We start from the raw sequence: 23,389 nt of genomic DNA on the forward strand, positions 1-23,389 counted from the left end.
CTTTTGGTTAGGGAGTTTGAAATAGATATTAACATCTTTTACATAGTAAATGGAAATTTATATTTGAATTTAAACTTTTGTGTGTACAATCTTATTCAGATACAGTATAAATTCATTAACATGGCCCAAATAGATTCCATTTCTAAGCTACCCTAATATCCTAAGATTAATTGTGCTATAAGATCCCCTCAAGAAAACTCATAAACTCATCACACACTAAAAAGATATATACATTTGAATATCTGTAAAAATGACCCAAAGTTTTTCAAAAATACCACTAAACATCTAAATTTTCTATGTTAAACTGTAGAGTTTCCTGTGTATATTAAAATATTGCTAATATTTTCTGCGAGATCACAAAAATCAGTCTTTCTCTGAATTCGAATTTAGTGTTGTTTATAAAATGTGATTTCCTATAAACTATAGGACTTGCAAAAGTTTAAATTTAAATTCCTTTGTGACTTAAAGTCAGTCCTTTATCTAAGCTTGAGAACACGCCTAGACACCTTACAGGTTGTATAATATTGATCTTGGGGGTTGGCAGGTTGATTTCCATGGCGTATGGTCAAATCGGAATGATCCAAGCTGCCGCTGGGTTCTTTGTATACTTCGTGATCATGGCTGAGAACGGATTCCTGCCCTTGAAACTGTTCGGCATCCGAAAGCAATGGGACTCGAAGGCGATCAACGACTTGCCTGACTCGTATGGACAGGAATGGGTACGTGATAGTGTTGTATTGAATTTTGAATTGTGATTCGTATTTATCCGGTTTGAAGGACCATTTATGTTTAAAGAGGAAATACTTAAGATATGAACTGTGTAAAACGTAAAGTAATAAAGAAGTTGATTGAAACCCCCTTTTGAGGTTCGAATGTTTTATATTAACGAACGTTGACGAATTTTAAATGTTAATCTTGAAATAACTTGGGTGAATTAAAAAATAAATTCTTTCGTATAATCTATGGATGGAAACATCTGAAATAAAGGTTAATTTATTAATTATAGTCCACTCTCTATTAGGAAAAAAAGCATCTCTTAACTGGGGCTAAAAATGATTGAAATCCATGCATATTTAAGAAAATTCGTCTTTAGCGAAAATGTTATTATTTTAAGGGATTTAGTAATTTTTTTGGGATGTTTGTAATCAACTGGTTTGAACTAAAAGCAGATTCGTTGACTGCATCAATGACAATGTTATGACCGCTTTTTCAGACTTACCGCGACCGCAAGGCTCTCGAATACACCTGCCACACAGCTTTCTTCGTTTCCATCGTAGTAGTGCAGTGGGCTGACTTGATCATTTGCAAGACCCGTCGTAACTCCATCGTTCATCAAGGCATGCGCAACTGGGCTCTCAACTTCGGTCTGATCTTCGAGACTGCCCTGGCTGCCTTCCTATCATACACTCCCGGCATGGACAAAGGCCTGCGGATGTATCCTCTCAAGTGAGTCCCTTTACAGTCATTTGCAGGACTCGTCGTAACGCCATCGTTCATCAAGGCATGCGCAACTGGGCTCTCAACTTCGGTCTGATCTTCGAGACTGCCCTGGCTGCCTTCCTATCATACACTCCCGGCATGGACAAAGGCCTGCGGATGTATCCTCTCAAGTGAGTCCCTTTACAGTCATTTGCAGGACTCGTCGTAACGCCATCGTTCATCAAGGCATGCGCAACTGGGCTCTCAACTTCGGTCTGATCTTCGAGACTGCCCTGGCTGCCTTCCTATCATACACTCCCGGCATGGACAAAGGCCTGCGGATGTATCCTCTCAAGTGAGTCCCTTTACAGTCATTTGCAGGACTCGTCGTAACGCCATCGTTCATCAAGGCATGCGCAACTGGGCTCTTAACTTCGGTCTGATCTTCGAGACTGCCCTGGCTGCCTTCCTATCATACACTCCCGGCATGGACAAAGGCCTGCGGATGTATCCTCTCAAGTGAGTCCCTTTACAGTCATTTGCAGGACTCGTCGTAACGCCATCGTTCATCAAGGCATGCGCAACTGGGCTCTCAACTTCGGTCTGATCTTCGAGACTGCCCTGGCTGCCTTCCTATCATACACTCCCGGCATGGACAAAGGCCTGCGGATGTATCCTCTCAAGTGAGTCCCTTTACAGTCATTTGCAGGACTCGTCGTAACGCCATCGTTCATCAAGGCATGCGCAACTGGGCTCTCAACTTCGGTCTGATCTTCGAGACTGCCCTGGCTGCCTTCCTATCATACACTCCCGGCATGGACAAAGGCCTGCGGATGTATCCTCTCAAGTGAGTCCCTTTTTAGTCATTTGCACGACTCGTCGTAACGTCATTGTTCACCAGGGCATGGCAACTGGACTCTCATTGGCTTGATCTTCGAAACTGGCCTGGACGCGGGTACTATGAATCTTTTCGCTTTCTTATATAGTACTGTTTTCGCATATAGTACTGAACGTGTTCTTGATCTGATAAAATTTATTTATGTTAAATATTAAAATTTTGTTATCCTTCTCTATGATTTCTCAATTCGTTAATTTTTGTTGACGACTGAATTTTACATTTGTCATTACTATACTGTTTCGAAAAAGATTAGCCTTTCTTAAAATGCTCGGATGTGGAGAAAAATTGGTACTGAAGCAGTATGACCATATGTAGGTAGATAGATGGCTCACGTTGACCCGGTTTGTCCGCAGGTTCGTGTGGTGGCTGCCCGCCATCCCCTTCATGCTGTCGATCTTCATCTACGACGAGATCCGGCGCTTCTACCTGCGCCGCAACCCGGGCGGCTGGCTCGAACAAGAGACTTACTACTAGACTGCGCCGCCACGTCCACACCGCCGCGTCGTGCATCATTAGTTACGCCGTACATACGTTCGTTTGTGTTCTCAGTTGACTGAATCAGCCGCGGCGCCGGCGCGGTCTATGTGTAATCGCTGTCGTGTACGCTTCTCACCGCTTGTTACGCGCCGCACGCCGCCCGGGCGCTTCCGCGCCGCTCCGCCCCCGAACCTTATGTATATATTATGCTCAGTGATGGATGAATATGTGACGTTCAAAATGTTTACACACGATATTGTTTGAAAATTGTGAGTTATTTTTATATCGAAACCTGTTCGGAGACGAAATTTTGAGTACCTGAATCGCGAACGCGTCGAATCAACGGATCTGGTGGAACGTGAATCTCAGCGGGCGGTGCGGCGCCGCGCCCGCGCTCGCCGGTCGGCGGCATCGGTCGACACATAGAGTTAATACTGATATAATTGTTTTTCACACCGTAAGCGATAAGTACAGTGTCTAGCGGTAGATCGTCGCCGCTCGCGGGCGGCACGAGAAGCATTTGTTGTAATTTAACAGTTAAGGAGCTACGATTATAAACTTTTAAGTGATTTAGATTAAGTTGAATTTTTCGAGTGAATAATGTTCAGTTGACGATCGAACGGATGCGTGGTGTGTGAGAGGTCGATGTGGAGTGCCTGAGGTTTAGTGTACTACTGCTTACTGTTAGGTAGGTAGTTGAAATTTTGAAACCATATTTTCATTCGTAACGTAGATAACGAAGCATACACAGTCGCGATCGCTTGGAGGGCCGCGGCGGGCGCCGGCGCCGGTCCGGACGCCGGCCGGTCCGGTTGCCGGCCGGTCCGGGCGGACGCCGGACGGCGCCGGGGCCCGCCCGCGACCCGGGCCGGACACTATGCTTTTCTTTTTCTAAAATTAACTGAATTAGTGATTTTTGTGAAATTTATTAAAATAGTCTGCTCATGGTAATTACGTAAGATTTAATTTCTTAATTAAAAGATAATAAACAAAACGTAGAAATGCGTAATTAGAACTTTTTAAAATTATACAGTTATGATAGAGTCACCTTGCGTGGGTCGGCGCCCGGCGCCCGGCGCCCGGCCGCAGCGCGCCTCCGCGCCCGGCGGCGGCTCCTCGCAACCGGTAACGAATACATATAACATATAATAATGGTTATAAAAGTAATAATTATATTACATTATAGCGACTATAAATCTAAATTATATGAAATGTTTATAGATTTAAAGTGATGTTTGTTTCTTTAGAGTGACCCTCTGTGCTAGCCCGACACGTCGGGATGTACATTTCACAGACAATAGTCGTTGATTCTGAATGATATATTGTAACGATTGGATCTTTGTGAGCTATTCGGTTAACGTACACGGTAGAACTAACATTGTTTTGCGTTCGACAGTTCTTTACACCGTTTCTTTTTTATAGTATTACTCTGTTGGCTAGGACGCTGTAAAAATGTAAGTGTTAATAAAAAAAACATTTTCAAAATATTATTGCGATGTTTCATTGATATTAGCTATTACTCATTAAATTCTATTTATGCTGAACCTTGGTCTGATTTGCTAACGTCTAGCACGAACACCTCAACCCAACAAGCAATTTAAAAAAAAATATGTAAATGATGAAACTAACTTCACAATCCTCCAATGCACTACAAGCATAATCTAAGGCAAGGATCAGACTGATAAGTTTCACAATGTGACTTTGAATTATTATCTTATGTGGAAAGGCAGTCATAAAATCATTAATTGGCCGAGTGACGCGAGAGGTCTCCAAGTCTACTTAGGTGAATTTTAATTTGTCTGTCTGTCTATCTGTCCAACCGTTTTTCAAAGCCTTATAGTCAAATCTAAATAAATGACCATAAAATATGACAACAAAAAATTTTTGAATATCTCCTAAATATGAAAAGTGAGAGTCGTAATACCACCTCGAGTAGATATTTCAAAATTAAGTAAAAAAACTACAGTTTAAGATTTAGTGACCGCCAAAGTTTGTAGCACTAATATGGCTATTGAGCGAGCCTGAAGCATAAAAATAAAAATATAAGGTAGGCAAGCGAGCACATGCCCCATAATAAATAGTTGCATTAAAGTAAACCTTGTTCTGTTGCCGGGTTGAAGAGGACCTGGTTATTCCATTTATCCACCCGAAAACAATACCCTAGTACAATTTTGTGACCCTATCTAGGGTGTATATAATCCGTACAAAATGAGAACTCACTCGCCATTTGAACTCTTGTGTCAACTGTCATTCACCACCTTTGAAAGTTCACCTTTAAAATAAGGACTGAAATTGCACTTTTGACATGATATTTGACACAAAGTTAAATTGGCGCGTGAGAAGTAATTTTTTACGCATTATAAGTACACTTACCATATTAAGTATACATGGTAAGTGATGATAGTACCTATCTGCTACCTGCTAAATGAAGCCGTGAATTATTTAATAATATCCCGCGTTGCAATCAGGTCTGGAATCTTGCCAAACTGCCCGAAAACGATATTATGGGTAACTACCTACTCAGCTATTCCATAACACATGCATAATGATTAATGGCGATTTTAGAATAAAATTCATCTGACTGTAGCCATGGCTCACTGTGTCAACAGTTAGATGAATCATGGATGAATCAGATGAATCTTCTCTTGACATTAAAACGATTGTGAAATGAAGGTAAGTATGTTTTGAAGACATGGATTTGAATTGATTTGATGGAAAATGTTAAATTATATCTCGCTAGACATAGACCAAGCATGTGTGAGGTGTAGGTATTGTAACTCAGCCATCTGAAGGTTTCTCATGGTTTGCTAGGATTTAGTTGATTTAGTACAAAATGTACGAAGGCCACGCCTTCCAACATCTGATCCGGCTCGGACGTGTCTGGTTGGCGCAGTGTTGCCAGTGGCAGATAGTCAATTGTAACACGAGTGACGAGACATCTCAAAATGTAACATTTTCACGAGAAAAGTAACATTTCCTTATTTTTCGTGGAAAATAAAAGTAATAAGGTACACAGGTTAATATGGCACTTTATTATACAAAAAATTTAAACAGTTTTCTTGTCCCATTAGTTAAGCTTAAAAAGAATCGTAATAATAATTGTTGATTGAATAAATTGACTGCTGATCCTGAATAAGAAAAACAAATCAATATGTAAAATAATAATATACCAACGGATCTAAAAATGTCTTTGAATAGCTATAACTTATTTTGTTAGGTAATCAATTTTTATTACAAGTGTAAATTAAAAATTTATATCACCCCAACAAGTGAAGGTTACATTAACTAGAAAAGAGCTGATAACTTTCAAACTGCTGAACCGATTTTCTTTGATTATAGCTAAGAACACTCTCCATCAAGCCACCTTTCAAACAAAAAAACTAAATTAAAATCGGTTCATTAGTTTGAGAGCTACGATGCCATAGACAGATACACAGATACACACGTCAAACTTATAACACCCCTCTTTTTGGATCGGGGGTTAAAAAGATTAAAATCGTCTTATATCGGGCGATCTGGCAACACAGGACTGTTTGAGTTTGAGGGCTACGCACTAGGTGGACTTTGTCTGTGTAGCGTTTCATGGCGCGCGTGTAGTGCCTTTTTGGAGCGTTTTTTTTGTTTTTGTTTAAAGTGGCTGGTTTTTGTGTTTCACTGGCGTTTTTGGTGCTAGAACCATGCTGGAACTAACTGGGAAGCGCTCTAAAGGGGCGCCGTGCGTATGTCGGCGAGCGCCGGCACAGACGAAGTCCTTACCTACTTATATAGTTTCCCTAACTTGAAAATATCTACAAACTTGACATTGGCTAATCTTTGTAAAGCCAGACGAGAGAATAAAAAAAAAACGCACTAGGTAGGTACGCAGTGAAGAAAATTACGCGGGAATTTCAAATTCGTTTTGTTAACTGAACAATACTAGGTAGGTACCTAACTACTTACCTTGGTCTCAGCAAAGAGATCGATAGATTCGATAGCAAAACTCAAATTTTAAGTTACGCCGGCCGGTATCTACTCAGCTCGCTCTCATTCCTGAAAAGAAAACCGAAGTTACCTACAACAATAACTAAGTAGTAAATAGCTAAATGAACTTCTGGAAACTAATGTGACTTAATAATAAGATGACAGTCAATACAAAAACGAACTGCTTTCAGTTGCAAATACTATGACTTTGTTTTTGCATTACTGATTCCCTAATTAGTTAACTACTTACTTATTTACTTAAAACTACATTGTATACAACATTTACTTACCAAGCAAGTAGTGTTAGCAACACATATACACAGTCGATAAGGATAACGAACAAACCAATCACTTTCGAATTTTGACGAAATAAAGATACAATTTTTTTTTGTACTTAGATACATAACTACAATATCACTACCCCGCAACGAATAACTTTATTATCCAAAACAAAGTTGAGTCACAGAGAAAAACAAACAAAACACTTTTTTAATCACAGAGTAATTACAAAACAAAGTGAACTTAGACCAATAACTTAGAGAAAGTGAAATAAACTAACAAATGGGTCAATTACGACAAACAAAAACTGTTTTGGATGCGTTCCGTTTCACGATTATTTTTGGTTTGCTGGGAAAAATTTGAATATTTTTATGAAGTCCTAAAAGTAACGTAAAGTAACATTTTGAGTCGTGTAACATGGAGGAAACATGAGGGGGTCAAAAGTAACGTAAAATGTTACAAAAGTAACATTCTGGCAACGCTGGGTTGGCGTGCATTCGACAAGCATCATTTGCAATCCGGCAAAATTATGTCAGTCTACTGAATCTAGTACGCACAGAAATCCAAAATTTTATATCTGCTAGTACGTATAATGGACAAAATGTATGAGCAGTAGCTTTGGTATGCTTCCGTCGCGCATCAGATTTTTCTGACAGACATTTTCTGATAATATGAAGCGTGTGAGTAACGTGACATAGGGGGTGGTCCGTCCCGGAGCTCCAGTCTAGAGGGCCTCTAGACCTTGAGAAGCCCTTTAGTAAATTGCTAAATATATTCAGTAAATTAGCCCCCATTCGCAAGAGCGTTAAAAAATGCATTGAGTTAAAACCTGGCGTTGCGCTGAAAATACAAAGTGCACATTAAAAAAGCGTTGACGTGTGAACAGATACTTGGGAATGCATTTGCTCTATTTGAACGCTTTTTTAACGGACATTAAAAAGCTCTCGTGCGAATGAGGCCTTACAGTAATTTTGGAGTTGGAGGCCCTAATGAAAAATTAATGAAAAGATACCTATCAATAAGATCGTTTCTGTGAAAGGAAAAATTCGCTGGCACTTATATTTCTATATTGATTACTTAGTTATTTTCTTTAGTAGTTAAATCCGCAAAAGTAAATTTAAAACAGAACGGGGGCCTCATTTATCTAGTAGCAATGGGAGTAAGGGGACCCCGGGCCTCCGACATGCTAATCGCGCCGCTGCTGCGGCAATGGGCAGGATAGGTAGCTACGTGCTACTTAACTAATTACTTCCTTCCTTTGTTTTAGTTTAGTTACGCAATCGAATAGATTGCATGGACGTAAAAAGTAGGTTAATTTTTACTAGGTATTGGCTTTCCAAGAAATCGATGCGTGGGTTTGCATCACAAATCGCCAGTAGAGCAGTTTCATTAATACCTAATTATTTATTTATACGCACCATCTAATAATAGGTCTGCCTATGTCAAATTCTATAGAAGTAGGTGGGAAGGTGTTAGAATTAATAATCCACGACATTAACACCTTTAAAGCTTGTGCCTACGTGCGTCCCTTTGTAGGTACCTATCCGAGGTCACGTCACATGCCCTCGGCCTTGAAGACCAGCAAACAAAGCAGCCATACCTACCTACTTATATTATCCCGATACATTTACCCTAGTCCTTCGTCCTATCATCGCGCAGAACACCGCACGCCCCGCCGAGCCCCTGCCTCAACGCGCATGCGTACAACTGACAGCCACCGTGCCAACACGTCTCCATACATTTTCCACTTTTACTCCAATTAAAATTAGTGAAAATATTCGAAATTAGCATCGAAACATCAAGTGTGTGGTTTAAAGCAGGCGATATACTCAGTGCGTGAATGCCGCCGCGCGATGTGCCAGTGAGCCAGGATGGTGGCCAACATAGGCGGAATCAGCCCGACTAATGGTAAACAATATTCCCAGACAATACTTTGTGCAGCTTTTTCAGCTTCCTTGAGCTAAGCAGATCCTTTACCAGGCTCGCGAAGCGAAAATCGTAATGCTTTTTATTTATTTAATCTATCTAATTCTAAGGCTATCATATCATTCCCTTCCTGCTATTAGTGCTATTCGAATAAGTACCTACTTACCAAAAAAAAAACACTTGGTTGATACGGAATGCTCTAACATTTTGTGAAGCCTTCTAGAATGCCTACTGCATTGTTATTTACCTCTTCTGTTTACCTTTCACCACTGCTATAAAATTATAACAACTAAAACAATCAACTAGCCAGCAATATGATTGCAATGCAATTATTATATTTACAAAGTAGGTGTCGTAGCACATATTATCTAGCAGAGTAGAATATTCATAAGATATGGCACAATGCTACATGTACCCGTACAAGCCTGTTTAAAGAACTGAGCACCCAAGTATTCACTAAACAGCAAACACCCTGACACCCAACCGCGACGACCGATATGACGTCAAGTCATCCAACTTGGCATTTAGAACTTCATCATCAACCGGATATAGTCCACAGCTGGAGACAAGTCTCTTGTAGGAACTTTCGAACGCCACGGTCTTGCACCGCCTGAATCCAGCGGCTCCCTACAAGCATCGATGCCTACAAGTCGTTTGATATCGTCATGTGCACTTCGGGGAAATGGTCTTGGACTAGTCAACGCTGCTTTTTCAGGCAAGGAATCCACACTGCAGCGCATGTGGTGGTCCGCGCTACTGGACCTAGCATTTTGACCTGGATCACACAATTATTGTTTGTATTACAAGTCGTACGTATACGCGCGTCGTCATCGAATGAGTCAGTATCAGTTTTAGGCTGTTTTTACCCGACTAAGGCAAAGCTGAAAGGAAGGGTTATGATTTTAGCAGTCTATGTATTTAAACTTTTAGAGCGGTTGTAGCACAAGCAAACAGTGGTTAGTACTTACTGTTTACACTGTGCATACACATTTGTACGGCCGCATGACATAAATAGGAAAGTGTAACGTACAATTATAAGGCCAGGCCCGCAAATGTAGCACTGGCATAAAATCGCGCGTGGAATTTCGTTCAAATCAAACTGGCTGCAAATTGAAATGTAACCACTACAAATCTCATTGAAATATTAATGATGACCCGCGACTTCGTTCGCGTGGATTTAGCTTTTTAAAAATCCCGTGGGATTCTTGGTTTTCGGGACCAAAAGTAGCACATGCTCTCCCAGGGGTGCAAGCTTTCTCTGTAAGTACCAAATTCGTCAAAATCGGTTAATCGGATGAGCCGAGAAAAGGTCGCAGACAGACATACACACAGACACACTTTTGCATGGTTAGAAATGCGCGCGCGTCATATCTAAGACAATTTCCTCGCGCGGAAAAATGCGTGATTTTCCGTTGTTAATACATACGCCCTACTGCTGCATCAATTAACATTGTTAAAACTCAGATTATACACTGTTGCTAACTTTACAAAAGAGCCAGAAAATCAATTTTCTAAAAAACAGAATTTTGAACGAACTGTTGTTAAAAAATATTTTGTTTCTCTTTTCGAGATAGTCGATGCCAATCACAATCCCATTTTGTTTGATTTATCTGTATAATTTACACAGTATTTAGGTAACCATGTTAGTAACGGGAAATGAGAATATCAAAGACGAATTGATGGCCTTATTTATCAAATATATATATACAGCTGATGCTCGCGACTTCGTCCGAATGGATTTCTATTTTCAAAAATCCGTAGGAACTCTTTGTTTTTTCGGAATAAAAAGCATATTATGATATACCTACCTAGGTACTTACTCTCTAGTGTAAGGTGTAGGTCTTTTGCAAAAAATTACGTAGATGCGTTGATCTGTTGCTGCATCATTGAAGGACTAAGATGTGAATGGCATCACGGAAGAACCGGTTATTTTCCCGGGATAAAAAGTACTTAGTCTATACTCTATGTCACTCTCTAAGTCTTGAACTAAGTAATTCAACGTCAATCCGCTGCTTTATTGTAGCGTGATTGAAGAAAAAAATCAACAACAAACAGACTTTCGCATTCATTATATTAATAACATAGGATTAAAGATATTACAAAAAATATTAACAAAAGCCGGTTGAACGTGAGAGTAGTCGAAGTAATCTCGACTTATTTCGAACCAGTCACACACACACGAACCTCTCATGAGTGGATATACCTATCACTCGACGCGACGCTAGTTTAATCGCTAAAATTAAAGATAGGTGGGTAAATATTATTAATGAAACTCCAAATAGGCAGTCATTTGTATTTTAAAAAGTGAAGATAATAATAAGACTGTGTGAATAAGCTTGTATGTGTGTGATACGAATGCACACTACAATAGCACCTACGGGCTACGAGAAAATGACATCTACGGACTACGGCCTACGAGCATGCTTCAAAACCGGCGGCCTGTTTTCAGACCATAGAAGTCGTCGAATAGGATTCTATTCTCATATTTTTTCCCGACTACAGCAAAGCCGAAAGGAAGGGTTATGATTTTATTCATTCTGTGCAGTGGAGGCAACAGCTTACATAAGCGCGGTAGCGGCGTTCGCCGTGGTGGTGCTGGTGGTGCTGCTGTTCCTGGGCCGGCGCTGGTGCTACTCCGCGGTCTTCGGCCGCAAGTGCTGCGATGACGTGCTCGCCGTGAACGCGGTCACCTCGGCCGGACTACCGCTCGACAATGCTCCATTTGGTCAGTACGACCTTCCTTCTACCTACCTACTTCTTGCTTCTCCTCCCTATTAGTGAATATTGTAAGTACAGTAGGGCGTACCTACGTGTCACGAAAGTTGACAGTTACTACGCGGGTGAAATTATGCGATGCAAACGTACAGTTCGTTTCACGTTCTGTGGTTTCACATTAACCGCGCTGGGCGATAAAGGATGGCAGTGTAGACGTGTTTGCGCATATGCTCGCTACTTCATCCGGGTGGATTTAGTTTTTCCTAAAAACCCCGTGGGAACTCTTTGATTACAGGATAAAAAGTAGCCTATCTCGTATCCTGGGTGCAAGCTATCTTTGCACCAAATTTCGTCAAAATCGGTTAAACGGCTCATCCGTGAAAAGCTAATAGACTCACTCCCGCATTCATAATATCGGTATGGATGACTTTCTACACCGCCGCAGTGGTGTGATTATTTTGATGTTGTATGTCCACCTAGACCCGCAGTCTATCAAAACTGTGTTTTCCGATCCGAGGTCACCATACAAAAACTTTAGGAGTTCGGACCCCAACGTCTACTGGCTCTTCGAACTATACCACTTCAGTTTCTATAGGTATACCTAGTTATCAGTTGCTGATAGTCGGCAGTCTTGATATGTGAAACGCACCGTACGAGGTTTACTTATTGCGTAAGGTATCACGAGTCGTCGCTGATGTTTCATGTCGGATCGTTTCAACTTTCGTGACGAGAACTGCATATTTTTTTGGTTCGTTGTTGTCTTAGCCACGTAGATTTATGTAAAATCTACCATTAATCCTGAATTTAATTTTTATAGCAAACTTGTTCAGTTATCTAGTAATAATTGAGTAAACTAAGAAATATTTTGTACCTAAGTAGACTAATCCTAATCAATGAATTTCTTAGTGTACTGCTTTTATATCGAATTAAATATTCATGTTATGCGATGTTGGATCCCATAGATTATTATAGAACCTTAGGTTAACATAGTAGCAACATAGTTTATATATTATGATAAAATAAAATAATATGTGCCTCACAGAAGCTCTCGGTCATCGGGGTTATTACATGAGTTTTTCACATTTAGCCACAGCCATACGATGTCATGCGCACACACCTCAACAACGAGCGTATAATCATTGTTGAGTTTTTGTGTGAAGATGACCGAACGCGACTGAGTTGCTAAATGTCAAAAAGATACAGAATAACCCCAGAGGTTATAAGCCATTTGCCATAAGGCAAAGATATTCATAAACTAGATGATATTTTGAAAATTGTCGAGATCATTAACCTACCTTCTTTAGCACTATTTTATTAAAATCTAGACTAGACTTTGTAGTTGTTAGTTGATAGCTTAGTTTAGAGGGTTATTATATTGATTGACGTTGTGCGTACGTGTTGTTATAGATGCTTTGTCGAAAACGAACCATTATCCTGAACGCGTATTCACGTTCGAGGCCTCCGACTCGGATGAAGAACTGCGCTTGCGCATACAACAGGTAACTTGACAAATATGAAACGTAGCATTCATACAAAACATCCCAAGTTTTTATCTACGGTCGGTCGGTCTATGTTATTCCACCAAACTATGAATAGGTACTACTTACTACTGATTATAACCTAGTCACATTTAAGTGCGTATTAGTAAATACCTATTCATAGTTCGTAGCCGACTCCAGACTCATGTGAAAACATTCTGGGCGCTTTACATGCGCAATTGAGAACTGAACAACCTCTTGACTTATGCTGAAAAGTCTTCCGATTTTGAAAACATATAGGCCGGATCTTATTTATGTGTTTTCGGTGTCATTCTGGACCCGGTTTTTGGAATTAAAAATAGGTACTTACTTAAATCACTAACAAAAAAAAATCAAAATCCAACTAGGTACTAACTAATGGTAGCCGTATATTATACATATTTAAAACTAACTAAGTAGGTAATGGGTTATACTTTAATTATGGAAAGAAATATGAATATTCATTCAAATCCAAGAGACTTATCTAAAATTAAATATCAGTTACAAGCGGTAAAATTCCAAAGTCCAGACTATAAATAATATATACCAGTACCACAGATGATCCATTTTCACATTAGATGCCGTGACCGCCAATTGAGACACCTGTAGCGCGCACAGACTAATGGCTGCATTTCATCTCGCTTCTGTTTTCTTAGAATGTATTAAGTATTTATTTATTTTACGAGATCTTCGTCGAATATCTGAGAATTTCCCATTTGAGCTCGCTGGCTCAGTCGCAAACTAAACCATATTATTTTTAATAAAATTAAAATCTGCTTTCTTATACCTGAGTTATTTCTCCGTAAGTATTTTTCATTTTGATGAAGGGCTTTTCTCGCCGTAGTTTGACAGCTACAGAGCGTAATTGCAAATCACCTCTTCTTGGCCGTCAAACTCACACTATTGTCTGAAATGCATTGTTGCAGCAAGAACACGTTGTTATTTCTTCGACCCATAATAATGATTAGGTATTTTAGATGTACGAGTATGTCTATGAGTGTATCCAATCCTAATCATAATAATATATTGGTACTAAACACAGGTGGTAAACATTAGTCTGTGATTAGCTCGAGCGATAAGCTAATCATCTGATAACAGAATTCTAAGTAGGTACGCGACGCGACGGGTCGAGATAGCAGTCTGGGTGGGGACGCCCCGCATACCAGCACAGCTGCCGCGCTAACCCCGTACGGGTTAGCACGGGCGACGTGCGAGTGTGCGGGGCATCCCCCGCCTTATACTCCGATTGTCATCTCGACCTGTCGCGTACTATTTGATAGACTGCTTTTATAAGTAAAATTATTATGATTAGCTAAATACTATAGTACCTACTTACCTACAAAGATTATTTTATTATCAATAACAAGTTTATATAATTTACGTATTTTTCTCTAATCTCTAGCTGTGTTTTGCACTTCCCCAATTAGCAAAATCATTAGTTAAATGAGTAGATATTATGCTTACCCTAACTTCCATACATGTTATTTAGAGCTATAACTTTGAGATTTGCTAACATAATTTGGACACGTGTTTTAGGTTTTAGCTTTTTCCGAATCATGAGCTTTCATTAGGTACATATAGTGCGCGACAGGTTGAGATGGCAACCGGGGTAGGGACGCCCCGCCTCATACGCCAATTGCAATCGCAACCTGACGCGTACTATACTCGTAATGACCTAAGTACGTCATATAATGTCTACACTCTACAGTATTTTTTAGTCATTGTCAACATCATCTTAATATTTAAACATAGGTGTATGTATCGTTCTTTTCTTTTTCTGTACGGATATTTCACTATGTATTTATACAGCCCTTCAGGAACTATAACTCGTAAATACTTAGTTTAAGTAGAGTAATCTTCTGAACCATTGTTCAAAAGATGGTAGGTACTATTTTCTCTAGAATATAATTAATATGTGCAATCATAACTATACCTTAATAATTCCCTTTACAAATATTTCTTTGGTCTTTTACAATTTTTATGACCATACTTATAACTCAACCCCATATCAGAGCAATAATTAGAAACAATGTAAAAGAGTGTTGCGAGGCCAATTAAACAGAGGCAAAAATGCGAAGGTCCAAGGATATGGATGTAGAACCATTATCAATCAGGTCCGATAGTTTTTTCTTTATCATTATTTTCATAGTTTTAACCCTTCTTCTTTTACCCTCTTGCATCACAAGTTTTTTCTAAAAATTTGATGAGGGTCCCTCTTTTTCAATCTATTAACCTTTTTGCAGGATAAAGAGGAGGTGGAATGCAGGTACGAGGAAAAGAACGAGAATCAGAACCAGTCCAAAGTGGAGGTGGAAGTGATAGAGAACACGCTGCGAGAGACCAGCCTTCGGGAGTCGCGTGACACCAGCCTCCGGGAGACGAAGATCGATGAAGTGGTGCAGCAGAGAGCTGAGTACATACACACCTTGGAGGCGCAGAGCAGTGTTGAAAGCGATGTTATTGCGCATAATGTAATTATTGTTCATTTATACTTCCTTGTATTTTATTTCATATTGATTACACATACGATACGTAAGGGTTTAAACTTTAAGCCCTTTCATAAAGTAGCGCTCACCACTGGGAAGTCTTTAAACTTTAAATACTTCCCAGTGGTGAGCGCTGTGCCACGTTAATTTTTAATATTTTGACTGAAAGAACACACAAGCAAAAGCAAGGAATAAAAATCCATGCGAAAATTATTTTTTGTTCATGGGATCTTTTTTACCAGTTGACAAAAATTCTAGATTTCCAATTTTAAGATCATGCCTCTATCGCTGATAGTTTTTGAGAACCGTTGGGGTACCTACTCCGATATCCATAATAATAACATTTCATATTGTTCCTGAAAAAAGATCTTTGAGCTCTATGGGCGTGTAATATAATAATAATGTACAAAAATGTACCTGCTTACAGAAAAAAAATCTGGAGGATCCCTTGAAAGTTTAAAAAAAAATTTACAAACGAGAGGATCACGCAACTCCCACCTCCCACCACGAAAAGGAATTTAAACTGTTTTAATCGGCTCTGATTGGTCTGGTGAATAGCTTTGGCTCCAGTAACTTACTTACCACCTCGATTACGCATGCCGGTACCTCCTAATATCAATACAAAAACTGCCATACCTCTTCCAGCTTAGCTCATCAGTCATCAATCATCACTTAGGTACTAATTTACGTCACAGAATAATATCATAGTACCTAGTCTACTATGCTTAAGTCATGGAATAGAAAGAGGCATTCCTAACGCTTTTGTAAATAGTAGGTAGCAACTAGCACATAACTAAGTATATTAAGTTTGGTGGTCCTACACAAGTAACTCCAATCTTGACACTAGTTGATCAATTTTGTCAATCGTATGGAATACCTCAATATTTTAGGACACATCGTTACTTTGCGGCGAGAGCGGCGGGGGATCGCAGGAGCGCGGGTCCGTAGAGCTGACGTTGCTCTTCGATGCACCTGTACGTGCCATGACCGTGCACGTGCTACAGGCGCGGTCGTTGCCGCAGAAGGCGCCCGGACAAGTATTACAGAGCCAGGTATCCTTGAATCCCTTACTCCCTCATCACTTATTCATCAGGGTATCATATACCCTTTTATCAAAAACTTGGATTTCTCTACCTTTGTAGAGAGATTCAAATGAATTGAAGAGCAATCTTTGTGCTCTTTTTTCATATTCGAGTTAATAATAGCTATGCTACCTGATGACCTGCTATTAACGCCACCCCTGCAATTAGCAAAAAAAAGGCAGTCACTGAATCGTTTTTCCCAACCGCGCAAGATACAACTTATACTTATCTTGGTGCAAGTATTTACCTACTTATCGGGCATGGCGGGCTTTCATTCAATTCAATTTTGGCTTATTAAATTAATAAATTATGCTTTAAATACGCGTCTGGTTACTGTGCGGTCAAACATTTCTTGCTAAAGAGTCACAGGACCTTGCTTTATTTAATAAATCTTCAACTGTGATAATTCTTACAGGTCCGCATTGTTCTATTGCCGTTAAAGAAACAGAAGTACAAGTCAAAGATACGCAATGGGGAGAACCCACAGTACATGGAGAGTTTCGTCTTGCACAAAATCAACCCAGGTAACATAATCATTTTTAAACTCCAGATATTTTGATTTTTTAAGTTCCTTAGGTGCAACGGTATATTTGTAGACTTTCAAAATTTTGAACAACTTATTAATACTATAGATCCTATTACCTAATTTAACATCATGGCCTAGTATGTACTTACTGCACAATTACCTGCCGAATCCTCATTATTTTAGACATTTATTTATAATCCTAAATTAAAAATTAAGGCAACAAATTCCTGAAAGGCCGGCAACGCATCGGCGGTACCTCTGGTGCTGCAAATATTCATGGGCATCGGTAATCACTTAACATCAGGTGATCCGCCTGCTCGATTGTTTGGTTTTATTTTTTAAAAAAGACTATATTTAACAATGCCCCATTGCCATCAGAGGATGTCCACGGTCTCGGACTTCGTATACGGATATATGGGTGTGAGCGGATGCGTCGACAACGACTGCTTGGTGAAGCTGCAGTTAGCTTCGCCAATCTGAACTTCGAGCTGGAGAACAACTTGTGGCTCCAATTGTCACCAAGACAACATCATCATCAGCCTACCCTGCAGGTTAGTATCATATCTAGATAAGTAGATATTATAACTTAAAAAATCAATTCATTGGATTGTAACTTGTGCCCAGCCCACTTCGTCACCCCGTTGTATAAATACTAAATAGTCCACCAAAAATTGTTTCATGTTTCGGTAAAATGTAAATGATATAATAGCTCACTTGATCTTTATGGTTTTGGATGGTTCCATTTGGAATTTACTTTCTTTTCAATCCCATTGGGTAGGGTTTGCTTACTGGCATAGGTACTCTAGTGCCATTTCTCGACCTTATTTTTAGAATTTTTGAGTTTCTCATATTTGCGCTTACCACAGAACAAATCCAGGAGTGGTTCCGACATTTCTGGCAGTTTACTCTAACAATCACAGAACTAAAATCACGCCTTACGTATACCTACCTACACATAATTTGATTTCTGTAATTGATATGTTTAATAATAATAATATAATTTGGAAAAATATTCTAGCTGCCCAAATTGGACCTCAACCATTCTATCACGGGTGTGTTAGCGAGTCCATCATCAATAACCACAGCCATGTCACCCAGTACTTTGGGCGGAGAGGCGTGCAGTCTCGCAAGATCAGATTCTGCGTCATCCTGCTGTAGCACGCGTTCTGCTCCCGAGCTTCTGCTTGGGCTACAGTATAACCCGACTACTGGACATTTGTCTGTAGAGGTAAGATACAGCCATCAATCTGTACCATAATATGTTCTACGCGTAGGTTTTGGGAGGACATTCCAATAATTCGACAAAATTAAATGGTAATTTGAACTGCTGTATAATAAATCATAATTAATGAATACAATTATGTTTCTTTCAGATCATAAAAGGCACACATTTTCGTAAGCTGTCGCCCAATAAAGCACCAGACACATATGTAAAATTGGTGCTCATCAGTTCTTTGGGTATGGAGATGGGACGCTGCAAGTCGTCGACGCGCCGAGCGCAGTCCAACCCACTTTATAAGGAACTCTTTATATTTCAGGTTTGCAGTAATAAAAAGCTACTACCACCTATGTACTTACCTATAATAGTTTCTTTAAAAGTCATGAGCTGATGTTATTAATTTTTTTTTTGAGTAATCTTGCTTCTTAACTGCTAGTAATTTTAAGTTTGGCTTGAAAAGACGGCTCCATTTCTCAAAGCAGTAGATCTCTCAAAAGACTGATAAATAACTAAAACATGCCATAAGTTATGGCATGTTTTAGTCCAATACCAATATAATAATAAATCAGTCGCGGGTTATGGCCCATAACCCACGACTGATTCTTGGTATTGGTATACGCAGTGTTCTTCAGTTTTAAATTTGTAGCCTAGCTATAAAAAAAATTAAGATCCATCGGCCACCATGCTGCTTCTATGTGTTATTGATCTCATCTTCTCCAACTCTCAATACGTATAGTTATGTTGATAACAGTAATAAATGAAAATGTTGGGTACTTTAGGTGGCGCTGTTCCAGTTGACTGAAGTAACATTAATGGTGTCAGTGTGGTGGCGTCGTAGCGTCAAACGCAACGAGATGGTGGGCTGGTTCTCTCTCGGACACAGCTCCTCGGGGAGAGAAGAGGAGAGGCATTGGCAGGACCTGTGTGAACAACAAGGACAACAGGTATCTAAGGATCTTTCTAGCAATAATTTTGATACGCGACAAATAAGTATTATATCGGTCGGATTATATTACTTCGGCGGTGTTCCTACTTTTCAACCATAGATTTCAACATGGGGTTATTCAAGGGGTGGTATAATAAATTGCACAAAATCCGTCTACGCGTTATCGGTTCCTCTGGTGCTGCAAATGTTCGTAACTTGACATGATGTGATCTGCTCGTTCGTTTACTGTTTGTATATTTATTTAATATTACAACTTACCTATATTCAAATATATCTTTAATAACTATTGTGGATATAACGAGTTCATAGACATACCACGATTAATTTGATGATTTTCATTTGTCGATATTTCGGCTCACTTGCATGAGTTGATATAATATGTCGTTAAACCACGAAATAAGCTTAAAATCATTAACATATCTTTTGTCTATAAAGTGTAACATATATGTTTTCGATTTCAGCCATCCGTCCAGGTGCAGCGATGGCACGTGCTGCTGGACTCCTGACGGTCGTCCACATAGTGCGCGCCGGACGCGCCCGTGTGAACTGACCCTGCCTTGCCCCTCGGCATCGCTCGCAACTTGCAACTGCAGTTCCTGCACAAGACCCTGGCCGCACCGCGAAGGTGCTTTTACGCCGAGACCTTCTCCGGCGTCCGCCAGCACGCACTCGTGTGACTCTAGTCAAGACTCGAGACTGCGGGCTCTTCGAGTCTACGCGTCTGTCTATGACTCTCTTGTTTCGCGTTCCACTTTCGTGGACGAATCGCCCGCGAAGCCGTGAATTAGCAAACCGCGAATGTGAAACCATTTTGCAATATTCTTCGCCGCTTAGCGTTGATCTAGCACTATTAAAAGCAAAAGAAGAAAAAGAAGAATATTATTTGCGTCTTCGCGTCTTGTTCCCCGATTTTTGTCGGGTTTCGTCCTGCATTAAAATCGAATTCGGTGTGAACGCAAACTCTTCATACTCACGTATGGAGGGTGGAGAGGGCATTTACCTATGTACCCTTTTGTCGGCCTCAAAGGTCTTTTTACGAGTTTGGTGTTGTGAAACTTCGTAATTGCTTTCTTTGTGGAAGTTGGAAGTTGTTCAATTATAGTTATTCACGTTTGGTGTGCTTCATATATTACTTATTATACATTGTTCTTATAGGAGAAGCGTGTCTGACTGATAGATTCTTGGAGCGTTATGATTTTTTAGAGGAAAATATTTATTTAAGCGAAATGTTTGGTGTTAGTATTATTATTATACATTTGTATGAAATACACAGTAAAAGAGAGGTTTTATTAATGACTATTAAATTGGTGTAGGTTTATCTTCTAAAGATGTAAAAGCTTATTAAATGTTTGAAAGTTTATTTCAATATGATATTCTAATAAATAAATTTTTTGTAGTAGGTACTTATTTATAAAAATATGATGAAGACTTGGGCGCACAATACTTGTGAGATAGGATAAAGTAGTGACAGAGTATTTATTGATATTTAATACGTGTATATTATACAATTAATGTTTACTACGGTTAGAGATATATGACTTTTTCATCAAATAGAATTTATAAAATAGAATGTTAATGATATTATTGTATTTTATACCTAGGTGCAACTACGTCCTTACAAAGTTACATAGCTGATCTGCTCGGCCACTTACCTATATTATATTTCACTCAACTTCATCATTAATAAATAATTAAATAATATAAATACATTTACACTGCTTCTATAACGATTTTTCCGAAAGATTCCATCATAAGATTTAACTCATTGATATAAAATATTTAAGTGCATGTTTATGCACAAAATAAATAATAACGCGAAAGATACTTAGATAGGTACCCTAATTTCTGAAGTATGGAGGGCCATATCTTTAAAAAATATTATGTTTATTTATATATTTTGTATTTCGTTGAAGCTTTATAAAAATATGCTTACACTTATGTTGGGTAGGCAATCTTTTACAGTTAAGTTTTTTATGATCTTCCTACTTTCCATTTATATAACAGTTAACTACTTATTGAAAATAAATTAAAATATAGATATAAAGTTATAGATATAATATATGATATTTGTACTTTGTATAGGTAAGTAATGTGTTAAATTACCTATTTCTTTTTGATATTAAGTATATCATAGAATGCATCGTAGAAAATATAAAAGTTGATAATTATTTTGTCTTGTTATACCTAAGTACTTAATATTTTTTTACCTTATATGTAACAGTTTTTCAATTGTCTTTTTATCGCGATAATTCTAATACGTAAGTCTAATTTATTGATAAATCGATGTAATAGGTAAGTATAACATTTCTACATTTTGTAGGTAGGTATAGGTACATACCTACATAAAAACTTTAATTGAATACGAAACTACCTAGTGTTTATTTTTTTTTACGAGGGATATTAATTTTATTTAAGCATTAATTATGCACTGTATAGGTATATACGAGTAATATTATATACAATGTCTTGAAACGCTAACAGTTGTTTATCAAAAGACAAAACCGTGTAAGTATATTGTAAATTATATATTTAAATAGTTAATATTTAAAAATTTCCATTTTATTAAATTAGCAAGAGTTCTCAATCTGCTTAAAAAATATCCCCTAAATTTATATCGTCCCATAAAATCTCGGTACGTTTCTTCCTTCCCTCTTTTTAATCATCTTGATATTGAAATTCTTTTTAATAATCTGTTATTTCAAGTTTTACGAATTCGCCTCCAAAAAAAAATCGTGTACCTGTTTGTCTGAGACAACTCCCAAATAGATTAAATAGATATCAATTATAGTATAATAGGTAGGTATACTTAGATTTCATACTAATAGATATTCAAAACATAACATATTATGTTCCACAGTTTCACGTAATGTTTATTACCTATCCAATACTTTCTCCTCCATAGTTCGTCCTTTGTCAACAATTTTCAGATACCTACAACATAATTGATTAACTTACAAGTAATAACTTAGATATTTTGGCTTTTATACTTACCTAATACGTAAACATTTAGGTAAATATTATGAATGAATATCTGATTTCTAATCATCATTTATTATGTGAAACAATTATTATTGATAGATAGGTTTGATAGAGGTTTAATGTTACGACAAAGAATGGTCAGAAAGTCATAGAAAGACAATAGGTAATAGGGAGCTATCCTTTTCTGGAATATACTAAGTATGTAAATACGCGAATCTATAGCCCTTCGCGCCCCTCTTTTGTGGCCTAAATCTGAGAAAAGTATACATATAACTAAGTGACGGTAGTTTGTGCTGATCCAGTGCCTGTTTTTATGTGAACACTTACACTTTATAGCCTCAATAGCTCAACGGTTATAGGAGTGGACTGAATTGCGAAAAGTCGGCGGTTCAAACCCCAGCTGTGCACTATTGTCGTACCCACTCCTAGCACAAGCTTTACGCTTAGTTGGAGGGGAAAGGGGAATGTTAGTCATGATTAAAATGGCTAATATTCTTTTAAAAAAAAAAACACTACGAGGATCTGATCCGCATTCTCGTGAGTACTTCTCACGCAGACCTCTACATAGGGTGTAATATGTATCCACTGTGCTTATTTGTAATAAGTAACCCAACTACTTAGAGACCGTCACTGTGTAGAGTGCATGGAGGACTGATACCGACCACACTCGTATTTCCGTTGCTTTGAGGAATATTGAAGTGGTACGAAGTGCTAGAGATTCGCGAAAGGTGGTTATGACTTAAAGTTTCTTCAGATTTGATGCTGCTAGTTAATTTCTCATAGTATTGGATAAAATTGGACCCTACGTAAATATAATACACCAAAAACCGTGATAACTTTCAACTTAGCACTTTTTGTAAAAGTTAAAACTAGTAATGTGTACGGAATAAATTGATAAAATCGTAGGTTTATTGTAGGATTGTACAGCTTGCTTTCAACCGACCAATATTTTATATTAAA

General features: G+C 38.6%; 2 protein-coding genes and 1 long non-coding RNA gene across 8 annotated transcripts in view; 2 read left to right on the forward strand and 1 right to left on the reverse strand.

Annotated features, from left to right (window-relative positions):
• LOC123875011 (sodium/potassium-transporting ATPase subunit alpha) overlaps positions 1 to 4,284 on the forward strand; it is a 93,666-nt gene extending 89,382 nt beyond the window's left edge. For 3 of the 5 annotated variants that reach the window (XM_045920634.1, XM_045920635.1, XM_045920633.1), the window contains 2 exons: positions 545 to 719; positions 1,214 to 1,470. In XM_045920634.1, the coding sequence (XP_045776590.1) occupies positions 545 to 719; positions 1,214 to 1,450 (412 nt within the window). In that variant the 3' untranslated portion in view covers positions 1,451 to 1,470. Of the gene's footprint in view, positions 1 to 544; positions 720 to 1,213; positions 1,471 to 1,501; positions 1,633 to 2,670 lie in introns of those variants that run through there. The other 2 variants (XM_045920636.1, XM_045920632.1) reach the window with 2 other exon arrangements.
• A 4,462-nt stretch (positions 4,285 to 8,746) lies between these two features.
• On the forward strand, positions 8,747 to 20,650 carry LOC123875031 (synaptotagmin-16). Of its 2 annotated transcripts, XM_045920674.1 has the most exons (11): positions 8,747 to 8,941; positions 11,505 to 11,684; positions 13,082 to 13,173; positions 15,435 to 15,662; positions 16,568 to 16,729; positions 17,175 to 17,283; positions 17,664 to 17,836; positions 18,304 to 18,513; positions 18,659 to 18,823; positions 19,284 to 19,448; positions 19,912 to 20,650. In XM_045920674.1, exons 1-11 carry the CDS (start codon positions 8,905 to 8,907, stop codon positions 19,954 to 19,956), a joined length of 1,566 nt encoding a protein of 521 aa, XP_045776630.1. In that variant the 5' UTR covers positions 8,747 to 8,904; the 3' UTR covers positions 19,957 to 20,650. The 2 variants fall into 2 exon arrangements, with proteins under 2 accessions (XP_045776630.1, XP_045776631.1); XM_045920675.1 differs by lacking the exons at positions 8,747 to 8,941; positions 13,082 to 13,173 and having other exon boundaries at positions 11,527 to 11,684.
• Positions 12,265 to 22,751, reverse strand: LOC123875095. Its single transcript, XR_006798072.1, has 3 exons — positions 21,895 to 22,751; positions 14,520 to 14,527; positions 12,265 to 12,275 (listed from the first exon to the last, which is right to left on the reverse strand). It is a non-coding gene; the product is annotated as an uncharacterized LOC123875095 (long non-coding RNA).
• Between the last annotated feature and the right edge of the window lie 638 nt (positions 22,752 to 23,389).

The sequence above is a fragment of the Maniola jurtina genome, chromosome 19 (assembly GCF_905333055.1).
Source record: "Maniola jurtina chromosome 19, ilManJurt1.1, whole genome shotgun sequence".
Taxonomy (NCBI): Eukaryota; Metazoa; Arthropoda; class Insecta; order Lepidoptera; family Nymphalidae; genus Maniola; species Maniola jurtina.

Excerpts from the sequence above, each read along its gene's own strand:
- LOC123875031 (XM_045920674.1), top strand. The coding sequence starts at position 8,905 with ATGGTGGCCAACATAGGCGGAATCAGCCCGACTAATG. Across the intron at positions 17,284-17,663 it reads CTTGCACAAAATCAACCCAG|AGGATGTCCACGGTCTCGGA; the intron begins GTAACATAATCA and ends CATTGCCATCAG. Across the intron at positions 18,514-18,658 it reads CTGGACATTTGTCTGTAGAG|ATCATAAAAGGCACACATTT; the intron begins GTAAGATACAGC and ends TGTTTCTTTCAG.